The following is a 23,912-nucleotide window of genomic DNA, read 5'->3' as shown; positions in this document are numbered from 1 at the left end:
CGCTGTGCCCCGATCGCGGAGAGGGGCCTCCATGTTGCTTGCAGAGATGTTGACCTCCCACCAACAAGGCGGGGCTGCGCCATGTGATACGCATAAGTAAAGATCCGCTGAATCCGGCTGAATTGTACGCTGCCGCGCGACTGACCGATTTTGGGTGTTGCGCAGGCTGCCGTGGCCGTCTCGGTCGACACGCACCGCCCCCCGCGCCTCGCTGGCAAGCTCCTGTCCCCAACACCAAAAGCCGTGGCTCCGCACACAACTCCCCACCCAAATCTGCATGTTGTTGCGAAGATGTTTCCACAAGGCCGTGCCATTCACGAAAAGCCAGCACGTTGCCCCAGAAGACGCGCACGCGCGCCTCTGGCGCGCGTGTAGGGGCACCTGAATGTTCATGCGGGCTGGATCTAGCGTCTGTTTGACCGTGGTCTGCAGATCTAACCTTGCGGACTGGGTCCCAACATATCATATGGTTGCTTTGCGGCGCGCAGTGCTTTTCGGTGCAAGGCTTGCATGTGCCAGCACGGTTCCAGCCCCCCGCCCCCTGCCGCGTCACTGCGAAAGGGCTGATACGGGCTGATGCACGGTTGGTGACCAGGATGAAACAATACATACATCCCCATACAGGGCCAGCTCTCAGGCCAAAACTACGCTGCCAAACGCAGGCATATTACGCCCAGCGGCCCCGGAATGCCATGCGTTTGCGTTTTGGGGGGCAGCGAGTCGAGGCGAGTCCCAAGGAGTCCCAAGAGCTGCAGCTTGATACAGGTTCATAAGCGCGAGTCCCCACTGCCCCGGTGCCCCCGTTGCTGTTTGTCCGCCTGTCTTGTGCCTGTCCTTCCACCGTGTGCTCTTCCTGCCCCTTACTATACGGCGTATGTCCCTTCGCGCACGCGGGCTGCCGGCTCCACCCACATGGCCGACTGATGACGGATGCGGTAACACGTGACAGCCCTAGACAGCCCACCCATGCCAGCGGACTATCACTGTCCGGCCGACCGACCGAAGGCCACTGAGGCTCGATAGCCATCCTCGATCGCCGCATTCCCATACGAAGCAACAATGTGTTTGATCTACGACCAGCACAGGCAATAACCGGAACAGTGCAAGAGGGCTAAACAAACCTCATGTACACTTTACAGCCCACTCTTGCTGGTACTGCCTGCCACGCGGTCCATGGCGGCCTTTCGAAGTCATGGTCACCCGGCATTAGACCAGGTTGGGCAACGCATGGCACATAATGACATGCCGTATCTTGCACTCTGTATGGCATCGAAACATACACGTACGCTTGCACATAGACCGTTGTCTGGAGCTGTCTGGAGCATGGCTCAGGGAAATACCAAGCATCAGCTCCATTCTTGGGCGCAACCACACAATGAATATAAATCGTCCGACCCACATTCAACCCGGCTCATCGGGCGCCAGGCTGGCACACAAGGTCTTGCCGTGCCCAAACCTGTAATTGCACCCCAGCGCCCTTTGCTGCAGCCGCACCGTTCGGCTCCTACTTACCCGCCAGGGATCAGCACTAGCCAACCAGTGAACGCGTACTAGAAAGCTGCAGACAAGTACATCCTAACCCAAGTGGCTGAGGTTTCGTAGTCAAAGCAGTCCGCCCGCTTGCCCTTCCCTCATTGCGATATCAGCCCACAAGGGACTGTTAGGCCTTAAGCATGCGCCTTAGGCGGCCAGGGCACCCACATGCTGGTCGTGCTCATGTAATGCTGGTAGAAGGGCCGGCGCTCGGAGCGCTCCAGCATGCGGGCCTCTGTCATCCAGGTGATGGGGAAAAAGCACAGCGTGTTGAAGGCTGCACCCACCACCATCCACGGCTGGCCCAGCAGCACCGCCCAGCTGGCCAGTGCCCACCACCACAGCTGCTCGCCAAAGAAGTTGGGGTGGCGACTGTAACGCCACAAGCCTGGTGCAGAAAGGGAGGGGAACGATAGCAAAGCAAGGGTTACAACTAAGTCAGACCGCTTACCAGCGCGATGCGGGAACCGGCTACAAGTCTAGGTCACCCGAATTGCTCTCACCAGTGTCCAACAGCAGGATGGGGTCGAGGCCGGCGCTGCGGCGCTTCTGGTTCTCCAGCATGAACACACGAAGCTGGTTGTCCGCCGTGAGCGAGGTCATGATAGCTACAGCGCAAGTGAGGGCAATACAGCTAGGATACAGGTACACTGCGGACACTCCAGGCCTGAAATCTACACCCATTGCGGCACAAACAGCTCCTGTCGCGAGTTTCCCATGTGCACGCCACACATGCGTCCATCGCTCCGCATCAGCCCCCATGCGCTTCCTCACCCGCCGCGGCGACCAGGAAGATGAGCGTGTCCCACACCGGGTTCCACGGCGCCGGAGAGCTGTGAACCGCCAGGAGCGGCAGCGTGATGCCCACCAGCATCAGCTGCTGTGTGACCCCGACCGCGAAGAACGACACCAGCGCCCACATAGCGCTGCGGCGGCCGTACCGCTGCAATGCAAGTAAGGTGGTGGTTCAGTCCACATTTTCATCTAGAATTAAGGGTTGACGCCCAGCAGTTGCTTAATGTTATTGTGTGCTGCGCTCCTGGCGCGAGGGGCGATCCTAATGCGTGCGCCCACTTCCTGCTCAATCTTACCTGCGCCATGCGGGCATAGCGCCAGTCCTCACGTGCGCCCACCTGCCACTCCTCCCTATGTAATTGAGGGGCAGCACAGAGATACCAAGTCAGACAACTTGTCAACCCTGGCGCGTTTGTTTGTGCCACGTCATGCATGCTGCTTTGTCTGCCCCGATACGGTAGTCACAAGATGGGAACGGGAAGATGGGCTGGCAGGGCGCTGACACAATCAGCCCAGCCGCACCTGCGGAAGTACGAGTGCGTCATGCGCACCGCCCAGATCCAGAGCAGGCCCATGGCCAGGCGGCTACGCAGCGGGTGGGCGACGGCCAGCGGGTGGAACTGGTAGAACAAGCCAATCATCATCTGCGACGGCGAGGTGCAGTACGTTAGCCAGGCATGTCATGGAAGTCATGGGATGGGACGAGAACACGGTCGCAACAGGTAGCTCTTCAAACCAGTCAGCTCATCACTCACCGGCGCGATCTGCCAGAAGGGATCGATGAGCTGCAGGAGCAGGGTATTGAAGGGACGAGCGTCATTACTAATGACGTGCATAACCGCTAACACAACATGTGCTTGCCTACGCGGTCCTTCCATGCCGTGATTGTCTCCACCCGTGTGCCCGACGCAACTATACCCTTCCATTTCCCCTGCTCAACTTACCCAGGTGCTGCCCTGCAACAGGCTGATGGCCCAGAACAGGACGTCAATGTTGAGAAAGAACATCAGGTTGACCGCCAGCAGCGGCTGCTGGTAACCCAGCGCGCACCTACATGACAGCACACAGAGAGGCGTCAGGCAGCCATGACATGACAACGGGTGCTGCCCCAGACCGCCCCACCCCGTGCATCGAACCGCGTCTTCCCCACAGTACCCACCACAGATCCATGCTAAAGAGCGAAGCAATGCCGCCTCCGTTGGCCCACACGCTCGCAAGCGGCGTCTTCCACTGCGCCACGCTACAGCCGCCGGGGCCGCCCTGCAGCACCCGGAAGAAGTACAGCGCCGGCAGCGTCACCAGCGCGATTAGCACCGTGTTACGCACGCGCCGCGTCCAGTGCAGCGGCGGCGGCTCCGAGCTGAAGCCCTTGGCTGCCGCATCCTCCACCTCATACGCTTCGAGCCCGGCGCTGATGTCGCCGTAGGCTGCGGCCGCACGCGGGGACATGAGCGGTGAGCTGGGCGCGGTGGCGCTGTCGTGCGCGGCGCCAAAGGCGGTCGCGCCGCGCGGGGTAGCTGACACTGCTGCTGTGGCGGCACCGCCGGGGCTGTGGGTGCCCGGCGCGAAGCGCAGCGACTTGCGCTGGCGGCCGCGCTGCCGCACGCCCGTGGCAGGCGGCTCGTCGCCGGACAAGACGCCGATGTCAATGGGCTCCACGCCCGCAGCGCCGCCGTTGCCCAGTGACACGACCGGCGCGGCCGGGCTCATGGTCGGGGCGGCCAGCGGTGTGGTCGCCTTGGCGGTGGAGCGCGACCGCGAGCGTGCGGAGCGAGACCCGGTGGCCGGCACGGCCGCGGCGGCCGCTCCCTCGCCTTCGCTGAGCAGGCCACCAGAGCTATCATAGCCATCAGCTGCTGCACGGGAGGCGCGGCGACTGCGGCTGGAGGCCCGGAGCCGGCCGGTGGTGCCAGGAGTGGCCGTGGTGCCTGGCGCTGGTGCGGCCGCAGCGGAACGACGCGGTGTGCGGCTGGGGGTCTGGGCCGTAGGCGTAGTCGGCGCCTGGTTCGGCATTGACTTCACCCAGTCTTGGGGCAACTTTGCAACGTCCCACCAAACGTCGGTGCTGCACGGAGAGTAAGACGTGGTGTGTTATGCAGCAGCACCGGTACTGTCGGCGGTAGACTGGCATGTGCGACTCACCCGTCTTCGCAGAGGATGCGCACGCGACCCTGCGGATATCCGCGTGTCGCGCGGACATGGTACACGACCTGAGCATCCGTGCTCTCTTCCTGCACAGGGAGGCGCAGTTGTTGCACATGTGGGAAGGCAGCTGGGGGCTTGCAAGGACGCCCATGGGGTGCAGCACGCTTTGAGGCGGCAGAAACGGGGAACGCGACCTCCCATTTCCTAGACTAAACAAGAGTTTGGTGTAGAGTCTGTGCTGGTGGTTTGCGGATGTGCACCCCAAACAGGTGCTGGGAGGCGTGCGGGCGCGCGTGTGCGGGCAAACGTCGTGGGCACTTATCCGTGTGGCGATTGGCTGCGCCTTCCTCCCCGTTTCACGCATCAAAAATGAACTATCCAGTATTTTTCGATGGTCCATCCAAGAGCTATATGGGTAGAGCTCTATGGCAGCATGCAAGCCCTCGCTCTTCAGCCGCTCGCTCTTCAGCCGCTCAAGTGTAAGTCAATAAATGATCAGGTGCCCCTGACGATTGTGAGCGGGTACTCGGCCGTGAAATGGTGGTATGGTGAATTGTTGACCAGTGGAATTTCAACTCATGAACGCGTCAGCACGCGCACCTGTTCCGGGTTCCATGCACTGCCAGGAATGGACAATGACGCGCCTACTAGGTGCGCCATGGCCTACCAATCGAGTGCAAAAACTTGTTTGTAGAGCGAGTCAAAATCACAATTGCCTCCGCGCTTTCACGATTCAATGCATCAGTCCGGTTACAGGTCGTATGACTTCATATGCCTTCATCCGATAGAGCGCCAAGAGCGCTGGGAAGAGAAACTGTTTCCATGCGCTGCCCCATGCAACTCGTTTTGCATTTCTTCTACAGTGTCCGGCCATTGTAGATCCCTTTGAATCTCCAGTATTTGCAATGGCTCTTGTCAGCAAGCAGATCAGCCGCGCGACCCAGGTTGCGGGTCGGCGCATGGCCGCGGTGCGCCCGGCGATGGCCAGCCGTGTGTCGCGCTCGGCCCGCCTGAACACTGTGTGCAAGGTGCACAAGATTTGCGTGCTGCCTGGCGATGGAATTGGCCCGGAGATCATGGAGGTCGCGACTCAGGCCCTGTCCGTGGCCGGCGGCAAGGAGGGCGAGACTTTTGAGTACAAGCAGTGCCTGATTGGTGGTGCTGCTATTGATGCCACTGGCAAGCCCCTGCCCGATGAGACTCTGGAGGTCGCCAAGCAGAGCAATGCGGTGCTGCTGGCTGCCATCGGCGGGTGAGTCGCGCGACATGCCGGACGCTAACTCCTACAGCAACGCAATTCCTGCGCGCAGCAAGACCAAAGGCCTCGGTGACTCTATTTTGTGGGGAGGGGTTGGGCTAACGGGCCAGGCCGAGGTGGGGTAAGGGCGGGGGGGTCGGAGGGGCGAACGCGTGTACTTCCAGGTTTTCCACCCACCAGGCAGCAGTTGCGCACCGCTTCTGACCGCCGCATGAACTTACACGGCACATCTGTGAATCATGCCAGGTCTAGCTTCTCCTGCCGCTTATATGAGCAGCCGCGTGCAACTTTCAAACCCTCATGCAGCCCGCCACCTGGTGGGGCCATTCTTGCATGACGCCCCCTTCTGCTACCCTTCCTTTTGCCCCTACAGTTACAAGTGGGACACCCTGCCCAGCGCCCAGCGCCCCGAGCGCGGCCTGCTGGCCATCCGCGCCGGCCTGAACGCCTTCGCCAACCTGCGCCCCGCCATTGTGCCGCGCCAGGTGCGGAGGCACCGCGGGCTGGGTGTGCGGTTGTGCGCGTGGCGTGGTGGGGGTGAGGAGTATTCGTAGTGGGTGATGCGCGTGCCTCAACCGTCGGAGCCGCGGGTGTGGGCTTGGGTCAGGATATCCTAGGACCCAACTTGAAACGCAGGGTTGAGTTTAGCATGTTACCGCAAAGCTAGGGTTGGGATAGGGCGCTGGGGCGGACTGCGACTGCTAGCCAGCAGCTGGCGAATTTGGTAGCACGCGCCGGGAGTGGGGCCTTGGCGAGCGAGAGGCAGACTGCGCGTCTGCTGGCCTAACAGCGGCAGCGGTACTGCAGGCGTCAGCAGCGGCCTCCGCGGCGCCCAGGATCAGTTGCATGTGCGCTTGAGCGCGGGGGCAGGTGGCGGCATGGAGCAGCGGCAGGGGCATGGGGCAATGGCGGGGGCAGGCGGCAGCATGGAGCAACAGCGCAGCGCGGTGGCTGCAGAGGCTCATAGGAATGCGCAGGAGGCACTGCATTTCGGACTGCACACACGGTGCGGCCCGCCCGTGCAGCCTTGTGCAAGCACCGCCAGCAGGAGCGGCTGGCCGATGCGCAACTAGCCAGCTGCAGCGGCAGTGGCGCCAGCCGACGAAGCCCCGCCGCCGCAGTACGCTGCTGCCGGCAGGTCGAGAGCGTTGCAGCGTGCACGCTGGGAACAGCGGTCAGCCCGGCGGGGGTGGGGACTGCAGGCGGACGCCGAGAGGCAGCGGCATTACGGTATGCCGACCGCGGCTCAGCCGGCGCAGCGGCGCAGTGGCGCAGCGGCGCGGCTCACACGCGCGGAGTAGCAGCCGAGCAGCGAACCCGCACTACAGGGAGCAGGAAGGGAAGCCGCTGCACGACTGGCGCTAAGAGCAGGACGGGATGTTCAGGCGTGAAGCCCAGCGGGGGCGTGGAGCGGGAGCGGAAGCTCCGCAGGGGTCCTTATGGCAGGGACAGCAGGAGCATCAGCAATGGCGCAAGGCCAGCACCCGTGACAGGGGCTGACGCTACCAGCTGAATGGCGCCGTCAGGGCCTCTCCATTGGGACGCCGGCGACACCACCGAGGGCTTTGTCAGGTCTCAGCCCTCGTTGGAGATTACAGTCCACTCCTCCCGTTGCCGCAATCGCGCACACGACCTTACCACTCGCCTCCACCTCCACGGCTCCACTTCTCCCCGCCCGTTCCTTTCCTTTCCTTCCAAACCGCAGCTGGCTGACTCGTCGCCCCTGAAGCGCGAGCTGGTTGAGGGCGTGGACATCCTGATTGTGCGCGAGCTGGTGGGCGGCATCTACTTCGGCCAGCCCCGCGGCTTCGGAACCAACGAGAAGGGCGAGCGCATCGGCTACAACACAGACGTGTATAGGTGAGGGGGCTGATGGGGGTGTGTGCGAGGGGTGGCTTGGAGGACGCTTGGCTCGGGGGCTCAGGTGAGTTGGGTGCTGAGTTGAGTAGGACGCGACATGCAGGCGGGATGCATGTGTGGCCTGGAGGAAGGCGCAGGTGGGTGGTTCCGCGTGTCCTGTCCTGTTTGCGCCGAGCGAACAACAAGGGCCGACAGACGTCAGCGACATGTTCACACTGATTCCTGCCACCACCCCGCCGCTCCGCAGCGAGCCTGAGGTGGAGCGCATTGCGCGCGTTGCGTTCGAGGCCGCTCGCAAGCGTGGCAAGCGCCTCTGCAGCGTGGAGAAGAGCAACGTGCTGGAGGTGGGGACGGGCCATGTGTCAATGGCTGGGGAGGGTGCGGGTAGGGCGCACATAAGTGCTGACATGGAAACGGCCGGCCGCCTGTGCGGGGAAGAGTGGTGAGGCGCGGGGCTCCTGCGGGGAGAGGGGCTTGGCGTCTGCATGCTGACGCTCGGGCGGCAAGGTTTTGGGTCGGCAGCGGCGGCAGGCGGCGGAAACTCCAGGTGCAGACGCAGGCACGTCAGGAGGACTGTCAGCAGGAGATGGGGCTTAGGCCAGGCAGGCCAGGAGGCACGTGGCTGGAATCAGGGCGGCCCGCCTCCAGCAGCGGTAGCAGCAGCAGCAGCAGCTCTTGAGCTGGCCGTGGAAGTAGCCAGGCTGCGGCTGGAGCTTTGCGGTAGCTTCAGGAGCAAGCGTGAAGTGCCGTAGCAGGTGCAGCGGCGGGTGATTCCAGGTGGCAGCACCTGCTGCGAACCCGGCGGCTGACGGCGGCGGCGGAGCAGCGCAGCTCGGGCGCCTGTCTGGCAATGCGCCAGTGCCGCTGGAGCCCTCTGTAGGAGGCGGCGACGTAAGGAAGGAGAGGGTAGCAGCGAGCTGGCGGCTGCATGAACTGGCGGGCAGCAGTACGGCCAGTAGCGCGGCGGCAGAAGTGGGGGAGAGGCAACATTGGCAGTAGCAGTTAGCAGAAGCAGACGGCGGAAAGGGGCAGCAGCGGCTATGGAGCAAAGGGATCTTGAACGGCGCGCAGCAGCAGTCGCGGGTGGAGGCGGCGGCAAGGGGGGCGGGCTGGCGCGAGGCATCAGCGGCGGATTGCTGGGCAGGCGGCAATGGAATGTGGGCAGGCGGCAGTGGAGTGTGGGCAGGCGGCAGTGGAGTGTGGGCAGGCGGCAGTGGAATGCTGGCAGGCGACAGTGGAGACAGCGAATGGGCGTACTCCAGCGTGTGCATCTGTACTGTTGGGGTTGAGGCGCCATGGCCCCTCAACCTCGGACATAAGGAACCCCTGTTTCCCCGCAACCCTGTCTGGCTCCCTTCACGGTGGGGCCCACCGTGTTCATTTGGGCCTGCCTGCAATGCACTCGCCACGCGTGCGCCGCGCGCACGGACACATGCAGCGTCCGCGCACTGCATGGACCCTTTGTGCTCCCCCTGCACTGCATGGACCCTTTGTGCTCCCCCTGCACTGCATGGACCCTTTGTGCTCCCCCTTTTGTGCTTTCCTGGCGCGCAGGTCAGCCAGCTGTGGAAGGAGGTGGTGATCCGCGTGGGCGCCGAGTACCCGGACGTGGAGCTGAGCCACATGTACATCGACAACGCCGCCATGCAGCTGCTGCGCAACCCCAAGTACTTCGACGTCATCGTCACCGGTGAGAAAGCGACAGCGGCGGCGGCGGCGGCTGGAGTGGGGGGAATACAGGGGGATACTGGGGGACGCTGGAGGTGAAGCAGGGTGAAGTGGAGGCGCTGGCGTGGGGTTTGCATAATGGCTGCGCGTGCGGATAGCTGTGCGGGGCGTGGGCGTGCGTAGGGGCAGGGGCAGGGGCTGCAGTACACTGGCAATCGGGGCACCGGCACGGCAGGCCGCACTGGTGACGGTCTGATAATCCTTCACCGAACTTCCCACCTGCTGCATTGGCGGGCCATAGTCTCCTTCATCTCTTACCGTCTGCCTCGCCTCCCTGCGCCTCACAGGCAACATCTTCGGTGACATCCTGTCTGACGAGGCGTCCATGCTGGCGGGCTCTCTGGGGCTGCTGCCCTCCGCCTCCATCTCCGGCTCCGGCCCCGGCATCTACGAGCCGGTGCACGGCTCCGCGCCCGACATCGCCGGCAAGGACCTGGCCAACCCGCTGGCCATGGTGCTGTCCGCGGCCATGATGTGCAGGTGCGGAGGCGGGTGGTGCGGGCGCGTGGGGGGCGCGTGGGCGGGTGGTGGCACCGGTGGTGGTGGTGGTGGGGGTGGTGCGGGTGGTGTGGGCGGTGGTTGACTTCGGTGGGGAAGAAGGGGCAGGCGTGGCTGCTTGTGGTTTTGTAAATGAGGTCAGGACTGCACAAAGCGAGCGGGTGCGGTGCTGGCGGACTCGAACGGAACACGATTGGCAGTTCAGAAGCACGGCACATACCGCACAGCTCCTGCCCAACTCCCCCAAAGTCCCTGACACGCCCTGACACGGCCCCCGACACGCCCTGACACGCCCCAGGTACGACCTGGCCATTCCCAAGGTGGCTGACCGCCTGGAGGCCGCCGTCAACGCCGTGCTGGACGCCGGCCTGCGCACCGCCGACATCTACAAGTGAGCGGCGGAGGGAGGAGGAGGGAGAAGGAGGCGGAGGGAGGGCGAAGGAGGGCAAAGGAACGGGGAGACTAGGGATGGGATTAGGGGTTTACTGGGCAAGCACCGTTTGGTGGGCACGGAGCAGCAGAGAGCCGAAAAGGGAGGCGGGGGGGGCTGGCGGGCTTGTGTGTACGTGGTGGTGGGGCTAGGCCTCACCCTTCCTAGTATCGTCATGACGCGGACCCGCCCTCGCTGACCCGCCCTCGTCTTTCGCGGCTTGCCACGTCTCACCACAGGGCCGGCACCCCCAACACGCGCCTGGTCAAGTGCAGCGAGATGGGCGCTGAGCTGATGAAGCACCTGTAAACAGCACCTGTGTGTGCGCTGTTGTGTCTGGGACGACGTGTGCGCTGTGCGCCCGGGCGGGCGTGGGTGCTGATTGCCGGGGTGCGCGTGCGGGTATGCGATCGGCTTGACCGTAGGTAGGGATGGCTGAGGGGGCTGTCTGTGAGCTGGAGGTGGGAAGTAGAGGAAACGGGGTTCGGGATCGGGGGCTTGTAGTGGTGTGTCTGGCAGGCGTGATGTATGTGGCGGCTTGGGAGTAGGAAGGGAAACGGAGGCACACCGTCGTGTGTGCAGTTTACTTGCACGTTGTGGGCTAACAGGGGTTTTTCCTTGCCGCCAGGCCGCCAGGAACACCCCTGTCCGTGGCTGGTGCTGCGTGCGTCGGCAAAACATAGCATACTGGCGCAAACCGCGGCTGCTACGTATTAGTATGTGTTAATGCCTATTGCATGTAAATAGGTGGCACCATGGCTGCAAGTGGTGGTGCCTGATGTGCCTCGCCTACACCGTTATCGATGATGCTCAAAGGAAACGAATGCGCACGATGCCAAAAGAGGTTGCCGGAGCTAGCAGGCAGCACAGGAGGAAGACAATTAGATGCGCAAAATGCCGTGTTGGCCAAGGGAGGCCGCCTCCGGGTGTAAGCCTCGAGCCTCAAAGCTTAAGGGCGTAAGGCTTGCCTCGCCGGCCTCGCCTTCGAATGGTTACCGTACGGGTCACGTGTGCATCTTGCTGAATAGCGCGGTCATGCCGCCCTGCGGACTTCACAGTAGTCCAAAGGCAGGTCCTTCGTGGCCACAATCAGCATCGCACCCTCCTGGTTTAAGCCGCCATGGAGCTCCAGGAAACATTTGCCATGGCCGGGGGCTAACCCCCTGGGGGAGTGTGGGTGGACGGGCAAGAGGAGAGCGCGAACCAAATTATTAACAGGTCGCGCACTCTGTCCGCAATGGCGGACACGACGTTGCACAGCCCCACCGTGGTACGGTGGGCGACCGCTGCCAGTGGGCCCACTGCCTGTGCACGAAACCGCAGGTGCACCTTGCGGCCAACTACCCTACGACCATAAATCCTTATGCGCACCAGCAAACTAATAGCCTGCCAGCAAGGCAGCGATGTCTCGGTACAGGGTCTCCGGCGTTATACCAGCCGCACAATCTTGTCTTCACGTTGCGCATTGAATGTTTCAACGGGACTTGACTGCAATGCTAATCCTGTTCCATCGCACCTACCCTACACCCATTATTCCACATTACGCCGCCGCACAGTCTGACAGACCCGCCTGCCCTGCTTTTCAATTCTGCAGGAGCAATATCTCTCATGTGCCGCTCACACATATACCCGCTTGTCCTGCCTGATCAGCACACAGCCGTTCTCACACACTACGCCGTAGTCGGGATGTGCGCACTTCATCTGAGCTTTCATCCCTGGTCCTGTCTCACACCCGTACCAGCGTCACTAGCCCGTCAATGTGGGGTCTACTTACCCTACCCTGTGTGGGACGCTGCTGCGTCCGCGTTCGCACAAGCCACGATCGCGGCAAACAAATAACCGATACCACAACAAACACACGCGTACACATGCCTATGCATCTACGCGCCTGCAGCATGAAATTGCGGCCCCTGCCCCTACCTACCAACGTGCAGGCCTGTGGGACCTTGCACACCTTCCAACAAGAACAACAAGACATTGCCCTAATGGACACTACCGATACGTCGGAGCGGCCGCTGCATTTCCATAGCCGCACACACGTCAAAACGGCTGTCCTGGCCTACTGTGGACATCAAGCCAGCTCAACTCAAACCAACCCCCCATACACGTTCATGTTACTGGGCGAGTTGAGTGCGATGGATCAGTCCTCGAGTTGAGTGCTGTCATTGCGACCGCCTCCCCACCTCGAGGCGACGTTGCTGTTGCATTATCGGAATCCTCAGGGGCGCATGTCATCCCTAATGTCATACCCTCGTGCTGCAACTATCTCTCTATCCCGACCTCACGTGTGCAACCAACCTCCATTCCTAGCCATACACGCCTGCAGCCAATCAATATTGCACATCGCCAGCATACCGTACATCCAACCGTCGCTCGCCACATACAAGACAATGCATTGCCACCTGCTACTGCGCTTCTAATCTCCCTAGAGTCGGACCCTGCTCCTAATGCTAGGCGCGTCTAGGCAATGTCTATGCCATCTGCCAGCTACTGTCACGCGCGTTTCTGTCTGCACTCCTCACACACCGCGTGCGCTCACCCTGACAATTGGATTTCAGGACCGCTGCAACTATGTCGCAGCAACCGCAAGTTTAATAACGCAGCAATTTTCGCGCTCAATTTCAACTAGTATACACGCGTCGAAGCCTACCTCTTACTTATTGCCTTGATTGCGGAAGGGATCCCACTCGCCTTGGCTGTCCACGCTCAGACTGCTCCTGGCCGTCGACGACGCAGCTTCGCCGCCGTCGCCACCTCTGATGCCCCCAGTCCGTGCTTCAGCGGTGCCGGTGACCGGGCTTGGGATTGCCGCTGGTCCCGCGGTCACGTCTGCTGGTGCAATCGGTGGCGCCGTGGCGGCTGCTGCGCCGGCAGTCGGCGCCACGGGCACCGGCTCCTCGCCTGCATGGCGCAGCCCGGGGAAGGTGAGCGAGCCAGACGGCTCGATGGCATACGTCGCGTGGCCTTGGCCCGGACCCGGACCCTGGTCCTGCTGCGCCTGCTGCTGCAACTGTAGCTGCTGGAACAGGTGCTGTTGCATGTGCTGGTAGTACTGCTGGTGGTGGTGCAGGTAGGCAACCGCCGGCAGATGCGACAGCTGCGCTTGCGCGTACGGCGAGCCGCCGCCGCCGCCGCCGCTGCCAACTCCCGCCACGGAGGTTGTAGCGGTTGGCGGCGTTGCGGCGGTTGACCGCGGCGGCGTTGACCAGGCCGACGCTGACGACGACGCCGCCGTACCCACACTGAGCCCAGGGCTGTGGCTGGGGCCCGGCCAGAAGCCCGCGGCGAACCCCGCCGCCCCTGGCAGCGCTGCCGGCAGCGGCAGGAACGGGCTGCGCATTGCCGCCGCCGCGGCTGAGGTAGCAGAACCCAGCTGCGGTGTAAGCAGGTGTGCCATGGCGGCGGCGGCGTTGGGGTTGGCTGCGGCGGCGCCGCCGCCTGGCGGCAGCAGCAGCCCGGGCGCGGCCACGGCCGCCAGCGCCGCCGCGCGTGTGGCTGTGAGCTCCAGGTCGTGTGCGGCGAGGCGCGCCTCCGCCTCCTGGCATTGCAGCTCCAGCTCCGCCACCTGCAGGGCCAACGTGGGGAGCGGTGGAGGAGGTTGAGGCGGTGCAAACGGGAAGGCGAAGATTCTTGATTCTGCATCGCCCCGCCGACCCCCGAGCCTGGAACCGTCCCTAACCCCGGCACTGAACAGCTTCAGCCGTCCCTGCAACACGTCTTGTTCCCCCTTCTCGCCGTCTTCGCCTCCCTCGCGGCCCCTACCTGGTGCTCTAGCGAGTCAGCCCGCCCCAGCGCCTCCTGATACGCCGCCTTGTACTCCGCCGCCCGCTCCAGCAGCAGCCGCAGAGCCGGCCGCGCCAGAACCAGGCTCGGCACGCAACCCCACCACTCGTCCCGCCGCGACGGCGCCAGCGGGCCGCCGGCTGCACTGCCGCAGCTGCCGCCATTGCCTCCGCCGCCGCCGGCTGCTGCTGCGGCCGCTGCTGCCACTGCCGCCGCTGCTGCCTCGTCGTCCTCGTCCTGCGCCTCCACAATGGCCAGCTGTAGGGAGGCCACGTCCGTGCACAGCTCCTCCAGCTGCGGCCCGCGGTGTGGAGAGGGGTTGAAAGAGGGGGGCGGGGTGCAGGGTAAGGTACATGTGGAGAGGCGAGGGAGGGAGAGGGGAGGGGTGCTCCAGGCACGCGGAAACCGGGGTTGCACCGACATGCCACAGCGCCGTTGACTCGAGAGAGGCGTTGCAAATGTGCCTGCTCTGCCCCTCCACTGGATGCCCGCCTGCCCACCAGACCTCGGGAGCACACCCCTCTGCCCCAACCCACCCGCACCGCGCGCCCACACAACACCCCGCACCCCCACCCGCCGCTGCGCCCTCCTGTCCTTGTGCTCGCTCTCCCCCACACGCACCCGCGCCTGCAGCTTTGCTTGTCGCGCCGCCAGCGACGCCGCGTGCTGCCGCACGCCCGGCTCGCCGCCCGCCGCCAGCAGCGTCGCCACGCCCGGCGGCACCCAGCCTCCGAAGGAGGCGCCGCCGCCGTCGCTGCCGCTGCGGGCGTCGGGCGGAACGGGGCCGCCGCCGCCTGGCTGTGATGAGGCCGCTGCGTCGCGGGGGCCGAGCAGCCGGGCGCCCTCGCGCGCCTCAGCCAGCTCCCGCTCCACATCCTGCGCAGGAGTGCGAGTGGGGATTGGGGAGTGCGGGTGGGCGGCGTAAGCTCGATGGTGACGGCGAGACTCAAGGGTGCAGGGCAGGGACGCAGTTACCCGCGAGTGCCGTGCCCGTTGAGGCCCTTGCGCTGGAAGATGCGCTCTCTCCCTGAGTACAAAACCTCAAGTCCGTTCATTGCCCGCTCACGCTCCGCCACGCCTCGCACATCGCGACAGCCCTTCTGCCCCCCCCCCCCCCCCAGCTCCCCAGTCTCACCTGCAGCTGCGCATACACTGCCTCCCGCTCCTGCAGCGCCCCCCGCAGCACCCGGTGGAAGGTGTGGCTGCGGGTCTCCCAGTCCAGCAGCGCGTCCAGCCACGGCCCAACCTGCGACAGCTGCAGCTGCAGCTGCAGCCGCCGCCCGCCGCCGCCACCACCGGCTGTAGCAGCGCCGGCTGCTGCAGCCCCCGACAAGCCGCTGCCATGCTGGTGCAGGGGCAGCTGCTTGCTACTGCCGCTGCTGCGGTCTGACGCCATGGACCCCAGCTTTTGCAACTCGCGCGCGCTACTGCCGCCTGCTACAGCCGCTGACGCTGCTACTGCCACCGCGTCCTTGTCCTTTTCAGAGTGCCGGGCGGAGCCGCTGCGGCGCCTGCTGGTGGAGGGGAGGAAGGAGGCGAAGATGGAGGAGGAGGTGGTGGAGGGGAGGAAGGAGGCGAAGATGGAAGAGGTGGTGGAGGCGGCAGTGGCCGGGGTGGGCGGCTTGGACGTGGCGAAGCCGGCGTCTGAGCCTGTGGCGGAGTGGGCGGCGTGCAGTGCCTTGGGGGAGGGGCGGTCGCCGCCTGCCGTCATGTCAGCCCAGGCGCCCTCGCCTGCATCTACCTCCACCTCTAGGATGGGGCCCTGTCGTGGCGTGGCAGGGTGTCCGGTGCGCACACCAGGTCAGGAAGCGGTAACAGGGTGGGGGGTGCCTTGTGGGGATTGCACAGCTTGTGCTGCACGGCCAACAAAACATGACACCGGCCTACACGGCGACACACGGCCAGCTCGCCCCTCGCACCTGCGCCCCGCCGCGGCCGCCGCTTGCCAGCCCCGGACCGTACGGCGGCGGCAGCAGCACCACTCCATAGTGCACCGGCAGCGGCGGCCCCGGCCTCGCCTCCAGCTCCCGCATCTTCTCCCGCGCCACCGCCGCTTCCTTCAGCACCTGCCCGCGCCGCGCCCGCCGCAGCGCCGCCAGCTGCTGCTCCGCAGCCAGCGCAGCGCGCTGGACCGCCGGGCCGGCGGCCCCGCCGCCGCTTGTGACGGCGGCTGCGCCGCCGGCGCCGCCTGCGGCGGCCCCGCTGCCGCCGCGGCTGCCGCCGCCCGGCGCCGCCGCGGTTGCGGTTGCGGAGTCCGTGCCTGTGCCGTACAGCCCTGCGTAGGCGCCCACCAGCAGCTGCACCTCACGCTGCAGCTCCAGGGAGGCCTGTGCGCACGAAGGGGCAGCGCAAGCACAGTTAGGGGGTGGGGCACGACGGCTTGAAGGACGTTTACGCACTCTCATACGAACTCTTTGTCGACCCCTTCCCCCTTATGCTTTCTTATACGGTAGCACACGGACGCGCACACGCACACGCACACGCATATGCACACACACGCACGTGCACACACCAAACGCAGTACCAGGCACACGTCGCGGCAGACCATGCCCCATGTAGTCGTACACGCCTACAAAGCCCGGGCCCCGGACCCACCTCCAGCTCCGACGCCCGCTGCACGCCCCGCTGCAGCGCCGCCAGGCTCTCCAGCCGCGCCCGCAGCGCCGCCGCCCTGGCCGCATCCGCCTCCGACAGCCCCAGCTCCGCCTCCGCTGCTGCCTCCGCCTCCGCCGCCTCTGCCCCTGCCCCGTCCTCGCGCCCCTGCAGCCCCAGAACACGTAGCTCGGCCTCCGCGGCGTCCGCCTGCTGCACCGCATACACCACCAGCGTGTCCAACGACGGCAGCCCGCAGCCGCCCCCGGCGTCAGCTTCAGAGCCTTCGGCCCTTGACGCCGCCTCGGCCGCGCAGCCGGCCCGCTCTGCGGCAGCCGCGACACCGGTGCCGCCGGAGGGCGCAGCGGCTGCGGTACGACTGGCGGCAAGCGCGGCGGTGGCGGGTGTGCCGGCCTGAGGCAGCGAAGGCCGCACCGCGAGGCCTTGCTCCGCCAGCATCCGCCGCAGCGCCTCCCGCTGGGCCAGGAGCTCCGACTCCGCCTCTGCCACGCGCTGCCCGATCCTGCAGTGATACACGGAAGACACGAGTCGACGAGTCGGCATGGGCCGGCACGAGTGCTCCGAGGTACCGTGCGAACGCTTGATCATCGCGCGCCCCACGGAGAACCCGTGCCAATCGCCTCCGCTCCACCCCGCCCAACCTGCTGCCCACACACACGCGCACGAGCACGCACCAGGTCAGCAGCGCACGCGGGCGGTCCTCCAGCCCCTCCATGGCCGGCAGCGGCACCGGCGGCCGCAGTACCAGCGGCGCGGCCTCCAGCCACGGCTCAGGTCCCTCGACCTGGGCCAAACCCTCCGCGTCGGCCCCGGCCTCGGCGCCATCAGCCCGCTGCTGCTGCTGCTGCTGCTGCTGCTGCTGATGATGATGATGATGCTGCTGCTCCTCCTCCTGTTCAGCCGCACCTGCCACAGCCGCCTGCGCCACCTCAGCGGCGAACTCCGACTCCGGCTCCAAGTCCACGACGGCAACTGCCTCCCCACCACCTGGCGGCAGCACCCGCTCCGGCCCAGCACCGGAGGCGTCGGCAGCATGCACTGCCTCCGCCGTCGTCGCTGCAGGCCCCGCCAGTGCTTGCAGAGGCGCGCCGCCGGCGCTGTTGTACCGTGCCGCCGCCGCCGACGGCGTACCGCCCACGCCCAGCACCCACCGCCCGCCGCGGCCGGCAGTGAAGCTGCCACCAGCGCTAGCGCTTCCGCCGCCGCCGCCGGCGGCGGACCGCAGGAACGCGGCCGTATCCGTGGAGGACCCCGCACCTGCCCCCAGGGCGTTGGTGCCGCTGCAGCCGCGCAGGTCGCCGGGCGGCGGCGTGGAGGGTGAGGGCGGCGCGGCGGCGGCGGACTGCATCAGCAGTGCGGCGTGTGCGGCGTCCAGCTGGCGGCGCAGGTCGCCAATCACCGTGCTGAGGTTGGTCTGCACTCAACATTAAACACAAACTTTTACTGGATGTGTGCGAATACCGTAAGATTGTGGCATGCACGAGAGTGCAGCCGCGGGCATGGCTGCTACGCAAGGACGACGCGCAAGCCCGTTGAGGCAAGCCACAGGGTACAGAAGACGATTGACGCATGAAGGCAACGATACTAGCTCACCAGACGTGTACAGCCAGCGCACTGCGCTTCACTTCGCCTCACTCACCACTTGCTTACTCAGGTGCTCGTTCTCAGCCTCCAGCAGCACCACCCGCTGACTCAGCCGCGCCATGCGGCCCCAACCGCCGCCGGCGCCCTCCGCGCCACCGCCGCCACCGTAACCGCCGAAACCGCCGTACGACGCGATGCTGCTAACCGACAACGACAACGCCTCACTGAGCTGGCTCTGTGACCGACTCAGCCGCATCGCGCTCGCGCCGCCGCCACCACCACTGGCGGCGCTGAGTCGCGGGCTTGCGCTAGAGGGTGCTGGATAGAACCCGCCGCTGCCACTGGTGCCGCCGGCGGCGATGTCGCCGCCGGCCGGAGAGCTCGACGGGGCGGCAAGAGCTCTGCCGCTGCCGAATGACACACGGAGACGCTGCGGGCTGATGATTGCAGCGCTGGCGATGGACAGAGGCGAAACGTCCGGGGAGCCAGGTGCTGCTGCTGTTGCGGCGGCGGCGGCGGCGGCCGCGGTGTCCGCAAGCGCGGGGCCGCCCTCCGACCGCGACTGGCGGTGGCGGTGGCGGCGCAAGTGCATCAGGTGGGGGTGGTGTAGGAGGTCGGGGTGGGCGCCTCGAAGGCCGTGCGCGTGTGCATGCTTGTAGTTTGGATCCAGCAGTGGTGCCAGAGGATCCTGATCCGCCAGCTTGGATTCCGCTTCACCGCCCGACTCGCACGAGCCCGACCCCGACTCGCTTCCAGACCCACTGCCGGACTCCGTGTCCACCAGAGCGCCCGCAGCGCTGCCACCAGCAGTAGAGTCTGCAGCAGCCGCAGCTGCCGCTGACGCCGCAGCTGCCGTCGATGCTGACACCACCTCCAGCTCCCGTCCCACCCCCCAGGCTGCCCCTGCCGCCGCCTCTTGTTGCTCCTCTTCCTCCTCTTCCGCCACCGTCTTCGGCACCGCGCTGGCGGCGCCGGCAGTAGCGCCCGCGGCGTGGCCGGCAGCTGCAGGTGTGCTGGCGCGTGCAGCTGCAGAGAAGGAAAGGACCGAGGCGGCCGAGCCGGGCGACGTGGCTTCCTGAGGCAGCAGCCCGTGCTGGTGTGGCGGCGGCGGCGGTGTGGTGTGGGGCGTGGTGTGCGGGGAGGGCGACATGAGCGCCCCCAGGCCGCTGACGCCGCTGACGCCACCGCCGCCACTGGCCACTTGGCGGCGCAGGGCGTCCAGCTCATTGCGCAGTCTGCATCAAAGAGCACAAGGAGTAATAAGCGCAACGGCTGTGTGTGTGTATGTGTGTATGTGTGTGTGTGTGTGTGTGTGTGTGTGTGTGTGTGTTAAAGAGCACAAGGAAAACATTGCGCAAAGACAGCGTATGCGATGCAAAACGACGTGATGTTAAAAAAACGAAACGAAAAACCGACGTGTGTGTGTGCGTGTGCGCGCGCAAAACGTTGGGTCACGGGTTGCGTGGTGGGCTGGGTTGATGGAAATAACTGTGACCCATCCCCCACGTCTAATCATCCCATCCCGCCCCCTCCACACCCCCTCCGGCCCCCGTCCCCCGCCCCCTGCCTCCGTCGCCGTCTCACTTGTTGATGATGCGGTGCAGCTGCAGCACCTCTGCGCTGTCCGCCCCGCCGCCGATGTTGACGGTGAGCTGCGTGCGGATGCGCCGCGCCGTGGTGGCGAACTCCAACGTGGACATAGTCATGGCTGCAGCAAGAGGAGGGCGGTGATGCAAAGGCGTGGTTTTGTGGACATAGTGATGAAGGAGTTGGGCCAGGTGAAGGGTGGGAGGAGACGGGCGGAGGAGGTCAAGAATAACGAATACGGGAGCGAGCCATGTTCGTCGAGTGCAGCGCGGGGAATGCAAGAGACAGCATTAGGCGGCTTGGGCCAAAGAGCGGAGTAGGTAGGCAGGCGGCATGCAGGGCCCTGTTCCCTTCCAAGCCCCGCCACTGTCCCACGCAGGGCCCTTTCCGCTCCTCGCCATCCCCTCCAACTCCATCTCAACTCCATCCGACCTGGTCAGTCACCACCCACCCGCGTTGCAGTCGGCCGGGCTGACACACGCCACGAACAGGGTGGAGCTGTTGCCGCCCAGCGCGTCACGCAGTAGCTGAGTCAGCTTCGAGTCGCGGTACGGCAGCACGCGGGGCGGCGCGCCGGCGGGCGGCTGCGGCGCAGAGACAGTGCAGCGGGCAGGCGGTGAAGGGGAGTGTGGCGCCGACGCCGAGTTGAGGTGACCAAACAGGCACCGCAAACCCCCCACTTTGACCCTGACTTTGGGTTTGGTTCTAGCAGCCCCCACGCCTTGTCCACATCCCACGCAACCCCTGCTGCCCGCCCGAGGCCCCCCGCTCACCTTGGGCGCCGCCAGCATTTGGATGAGATTCCTGAGGGTCATGAGCGACAGGTTGATGGTGTTGCCCTCCTTGGCCGCCAGACCCACAGCGCCCGCCCGCCCCACGCTCTCGCTGCCCGCCAGGTCCACCAGGTGAAGCCGCGCAGACAGAGGCGGGGCAGCCAGCGCCGCAGACAGAGCCGCCGAGGCGGAGGCGGAGGTGGGGGAGGCGCCGGAGATGGGTGCAGAGGTGGGGGCGGGTGCAGAGGCGGAGGCGGAGCTGGGCTCGGGGGGAGGCGCGCCGGGCGCGGGCGTGGGCGGCCCAGCAGAGGAGGAGGAGGAGGAGGGCGGCAGGGCGCGGGAGGTGACGTGGATGGTGAGCACGGCGTGGCTTCGGCTGGAGCGGTCGTTTTGGTTGGTGCCCTTGGTCACACGCGCGTGGCCGCCAATCTGTGTAAAGCGTGCGGGGGAAGGAAGGTAACCGTTCTTAGCGCTTTCAGAGATGTGAAGGAGGATTGCCAAACCAGGTGAAATACCGGTACAGGCACGACTAAACAGGCGGTAGGTGGGCAAGGATTTGAGCAGCCAGGGTATGCGATGCTCGGCGCCCCTGGTATCCGCCCCAGCTCCCCAGCACCGCCCCGCAGCTGCTGCCGCACCCCTCTCCGAACACACACAGCACCTGCCTCCCAAACTCTCCCTCCACCCCGCGCCTCGGCCCCAGCCCCCTTACCACCTCCTGTCCCCTTCTCGGAATCGCGAACCCAACGGCCCCCTCCTCCCGACCCGCGGCCGTGCCTTTCTCACCTGCAGCAGCCTCACCACCTCCTCCATGCACGTGACCTGCCGCAGCGCCGCCCCCACCAGCAGCACCTCGCCCTCGCGGCTGGTCTTGGCGGCCACCGGCGCCCGGCCCGACAGCAAGTCATAGAACTTTTCCTGCGGGCGGGAAAGCAGTTTTGCGGGGTGACGGTGACGTGGATATGCAATCGCAGTCAAAGTAGCAGACTGTCAGCATGCAAGTGGGACTGTGGGAGCCCACCTGCCATCTCCGTCGCGCGCAACAGCACCATACCTTGCCGCCGTCCCCGCCCTGCCCTGCCCCGCCCTGCCCTCCCCGCTCCCCTGCTCTCACCATAGCTTGCCGCCCTCCCCCGCCCTGCCCTGCCCGCTTCCCTGCTCTCACCATGTACACCTCTACGAACGACACCATCAGCGTGAAGGCGCGAGCCCCCTTGGCCGCCTCCACACAGCCAAACAGCTGCCGCAGCGCGTACGGAATGACCAGGTCCTCAGCGCCGCCGCCGCCGCCGCCATCGTTGCCATTCCCTGCAGTTGTCGGGGCCGCCGCCGCCGCTGCTCCAGAGCCTCCTGCCGCCGGGCCTGCAAGCTCCGGGCTGGCGCCACCGCTTAGGGGAGAGCCGGCAGCAGCGGGCGGCGACGAGTGCTGGTGCGGGCAGTAGGGGTGCTGTGGCGAGTGCTGGGGGTGCAGGTGGCGCGGGTCTGGGAGCACTAGGCCGCCAGGCCCTGCCAGCTCCGCCAGCTGCTCCTTCCCAATGCCCATGGTGTAGGTCTTGCCACTGCGGCGGCGGCGGGAGGTGGAGCGGGTTGGGGCAAGTGATAAGGGTTCCGCTCGTGGGTTTCGCTCGCCGCCCCAGCAAGAAGGGGAGCATGCGATGCGCGCGCGGGTGGGGTGAGCACACACGCACACACACGCACACGCACGCACACGCACCTGGAGGTCTGGCCGTACGCGAACACGGCGCAGTTAATGCCGGCGCACACGTTGCGCACCAGCGGCCGTATGTAGGCCTCGCACATGTGCGCCCGGCCCCGCCCGCCCGCCTCGGCGCCAATGACCGAGTCAAAGGTGTAGCGCCGGCCCTGCACCGCCACCTGCGTGCGCGCGAACACGTCGGGTGGTCGGGTGTGTGCGGTTGAACGTGAGCACCCCAGTGCCGCAGCGGTCCTGTGTGTGTTTAGGTGCTTTGGCCTGGCCCAGTGATTGAAGGGAGGGTTTGGTGTGGGGCATAGTGTGACGTGTTGTTCGCTGGGGAGGGGCGCAGACAGAGGGTCCATGCGCATGCGGGTGTTTGGGAAGAGGGCATCGCCAGGCGGGTAGGACGAGCCCACAGCTCCCGCATGCGCATGGACCGCGTCGGCTGGGCGGCGACACCGCGCGCACGCGTATGTTCTGCTCGGCCAATGAGCGTGCGGCTTTGCTTTGCGCACACATCCAGCCGGCCGGGAGTGAGCGACTCCCTCCGCGCTCACATGTTTTGTGCGTGCCGTGCTCGGCAATGTTGCGCCCCGAACCCTACTGAACGCTTTCCCGCCGACATTTTGCAATGAAACTTGCTAGTCGCAACAAGGTTGAAGGATTGATACTGCAAATTGAACAGCAAGGGCTGCAACTATGTCTGCCAAACGCACCGTCTCTGCCTCCTCGACGCTAATGATCGACTGACACCCTGAGGAAACTTCATTTGGAAGCAACGGTCTGATGTGCAGCAGCGAGAGGACAGGCGACTCTGTCAGGCCCAAGGCGCAAGCCCCTGGCCCTGGCTCCTCAGTCATTCTCAAGTAATGACTGTAATCAGGGCCTTATTTATCATTGTTGAAGATGCATAGAAGTCATCGCTTTGCGAGCACTCGAGGCAAGGTTGCGCGAGTGACAGCCATAGCCAACTGCAGGAAATAAACAGCAGTACGTGCGATACACAAGAGCTCTTAGGTATCATTAGAGTGCATTTGGGGTCAGCAGGTTCGCAGTGGCTATCGCTCGCGTGGGGGTTGGCCCACAGGGCATGGTGTTTTGCTGACACGCTCGAGGCGACGAGGCTGTGCAGCCCGGGTTGGGCCCATGGTCCCGCCTGGTCACACTGCTGCCTTTACCAGCCTTGACCGTGCACAGGCCCGACCCTCCCGCCTTCAACATGAATCCCGCAGAATGTCGCATTCTGGTGATGTCGCATACATATCGCAGAAGAGATATGGGCAAACTCATTGCAAAATGCTGTGCGCATTGGACGCCTGGATGTGTACCGCTTGGTCCCGCCGCAAGACAGTGAAGGGCTTTCGGTGCCGTCTGTTCCAGGAGAGGAATGGGGCGGGCCCAAGGGCGGGCCTACCCTGGCCTAATTCCGCGGCGTCCTTGCTTTGGCCCTTGGATTGCAGACAAACGTCAATGTAAAGCCAATCGCCACTCTTCTGGCCTGCTAAACGTAGACGCCGAATATGCGGAATGGCCGTTTCATGGGAAGCACGCTTGGCTGCCCCTGGCGGGAATGGGCGGGAAGGGCCCTCCGGTTCTATCAGAGTTATGTCATCCGATGCATTATCGAAA

General features: G+C 65.2%; 3 protein-coding genes across 3 annotated transcripts; 1 reads left to right on the top strand and 2 right to left on the bottom strand.

Annotated features, from left to right (window-relative positions):
- Window positions 1-763: 763 nt before the first annotated feature.
- Window positions 764-5,255, bottom strand: CHLRE_07g325450v5 (uncharacterized protein). Its single transcript, XM_001700842.2, has 10 exons — window positions 5,074-5,255; window positions 4,471-4,559; window positions 3,488-4,393; window positions 3,273-3,378; window positions 3,084-3,113; window positions 2,851-2,972; window positions 2,625-2,679; window positions 2,308-2,476; window positions 2,037-2,141; window positions 764-1,921 (listed from the first exon to the last, which is right to left on the bottom strand). Exons 1-10 carry the CDS (start codon window positions 5,131-5,133, stop codon window positions 1,668-1,670), a joined length of 1,896 nt encoding a protein of 631 aa, XP_001700894.2. The 5' UTR covers window positions 5,134-5,255; the 3' UTR covers window positions 764-1,667.
- A 100-nt stretch (window positions 5,256-5,355) lies between these two features.
- Window positions 5,356-11,191, top strand: CHLRE_07g325400v5 (uncharacterized protein). Its single transcript, XM_001701022.2, has 8 exons — window positions 5,356-5,725; window positions 6,105-6,216; window positions 7,437-7,591; window positions 7,839-7,935; window positions 9,146-9,281; window positions 9,607-9,799; window positions 10,116-10,208; window positions 10,487-11,191. The coding sequence occupies exons 1-8, from the start codon at window positions 5,379-5,381 to the stop codon at window positions 10,554-10,556; spliced, it is 1,203 nt and encodes a 400-aa protein (XP_001701074.1). The 5' UTR covers window positions 5,356-5,378; the 3' UTR covers window positions 10,557-11,191.
- Window positions 11,192-11,448: 257 nt separating this feature from the next.
- CHLRE_07g325350v5 (uncharacterized protein) lies at window positions 11,449-23,905 on the bottom strand. The gene is made up of 15 exons (XM_001700841.2): window positions 23,000-23,905; window positions 22,302-22,462; window positions 21,753-22,146; window positions 21,374-21,505; window positions 20,588-21,016; window positions 20,266-20,398; window positions 19,812-19,935; window positions 18,283-19,462; window positions 17,318-18,057; window positions 16,626-17,145; window positions 15,950-16,357; window positions 15,166-15,792; window positions 14,652-14,906; window positions 14,010-14,324; window positions 11,449-13,812 (listed from the first exon to the last, which is right to left on the bottom strand). Exons 1-15 carry the CDS (start codon window positions 23,141-23,143, stop codon window positions 12,901-12,903), a joined length of 6,474 nt encoding a protein of 2,157 aa, XP_001700893.2. The 5' UTR covers window positions 23,144-23,905; the 3' UTR covers window positions 11,449-12,900.
- Between the last annotated feature and the right edge of the window lie 7 nt (window positions 23,906-23,912).

The sequence above is a fragment of the Chlamydomonas reinhardtii genome, chromosome 7 (assembly GCF_000002595.2).
Source record: "Chlamydomonas reinhardtii strain CC-503 cw92 mt+ chromosome 7, whole genome shotgun sequence".
NCBI lineage: Eukaryota > Viridiplantae > Chlorophyta > Chlorophyceae > Chlamydomonadales > Chlamydomonadaceae > Chlamydomonas > Chlamydomonas reinhardtii.
This window is presented reverse-complemented; position numbering and strand designations above follow the sequence as displayed.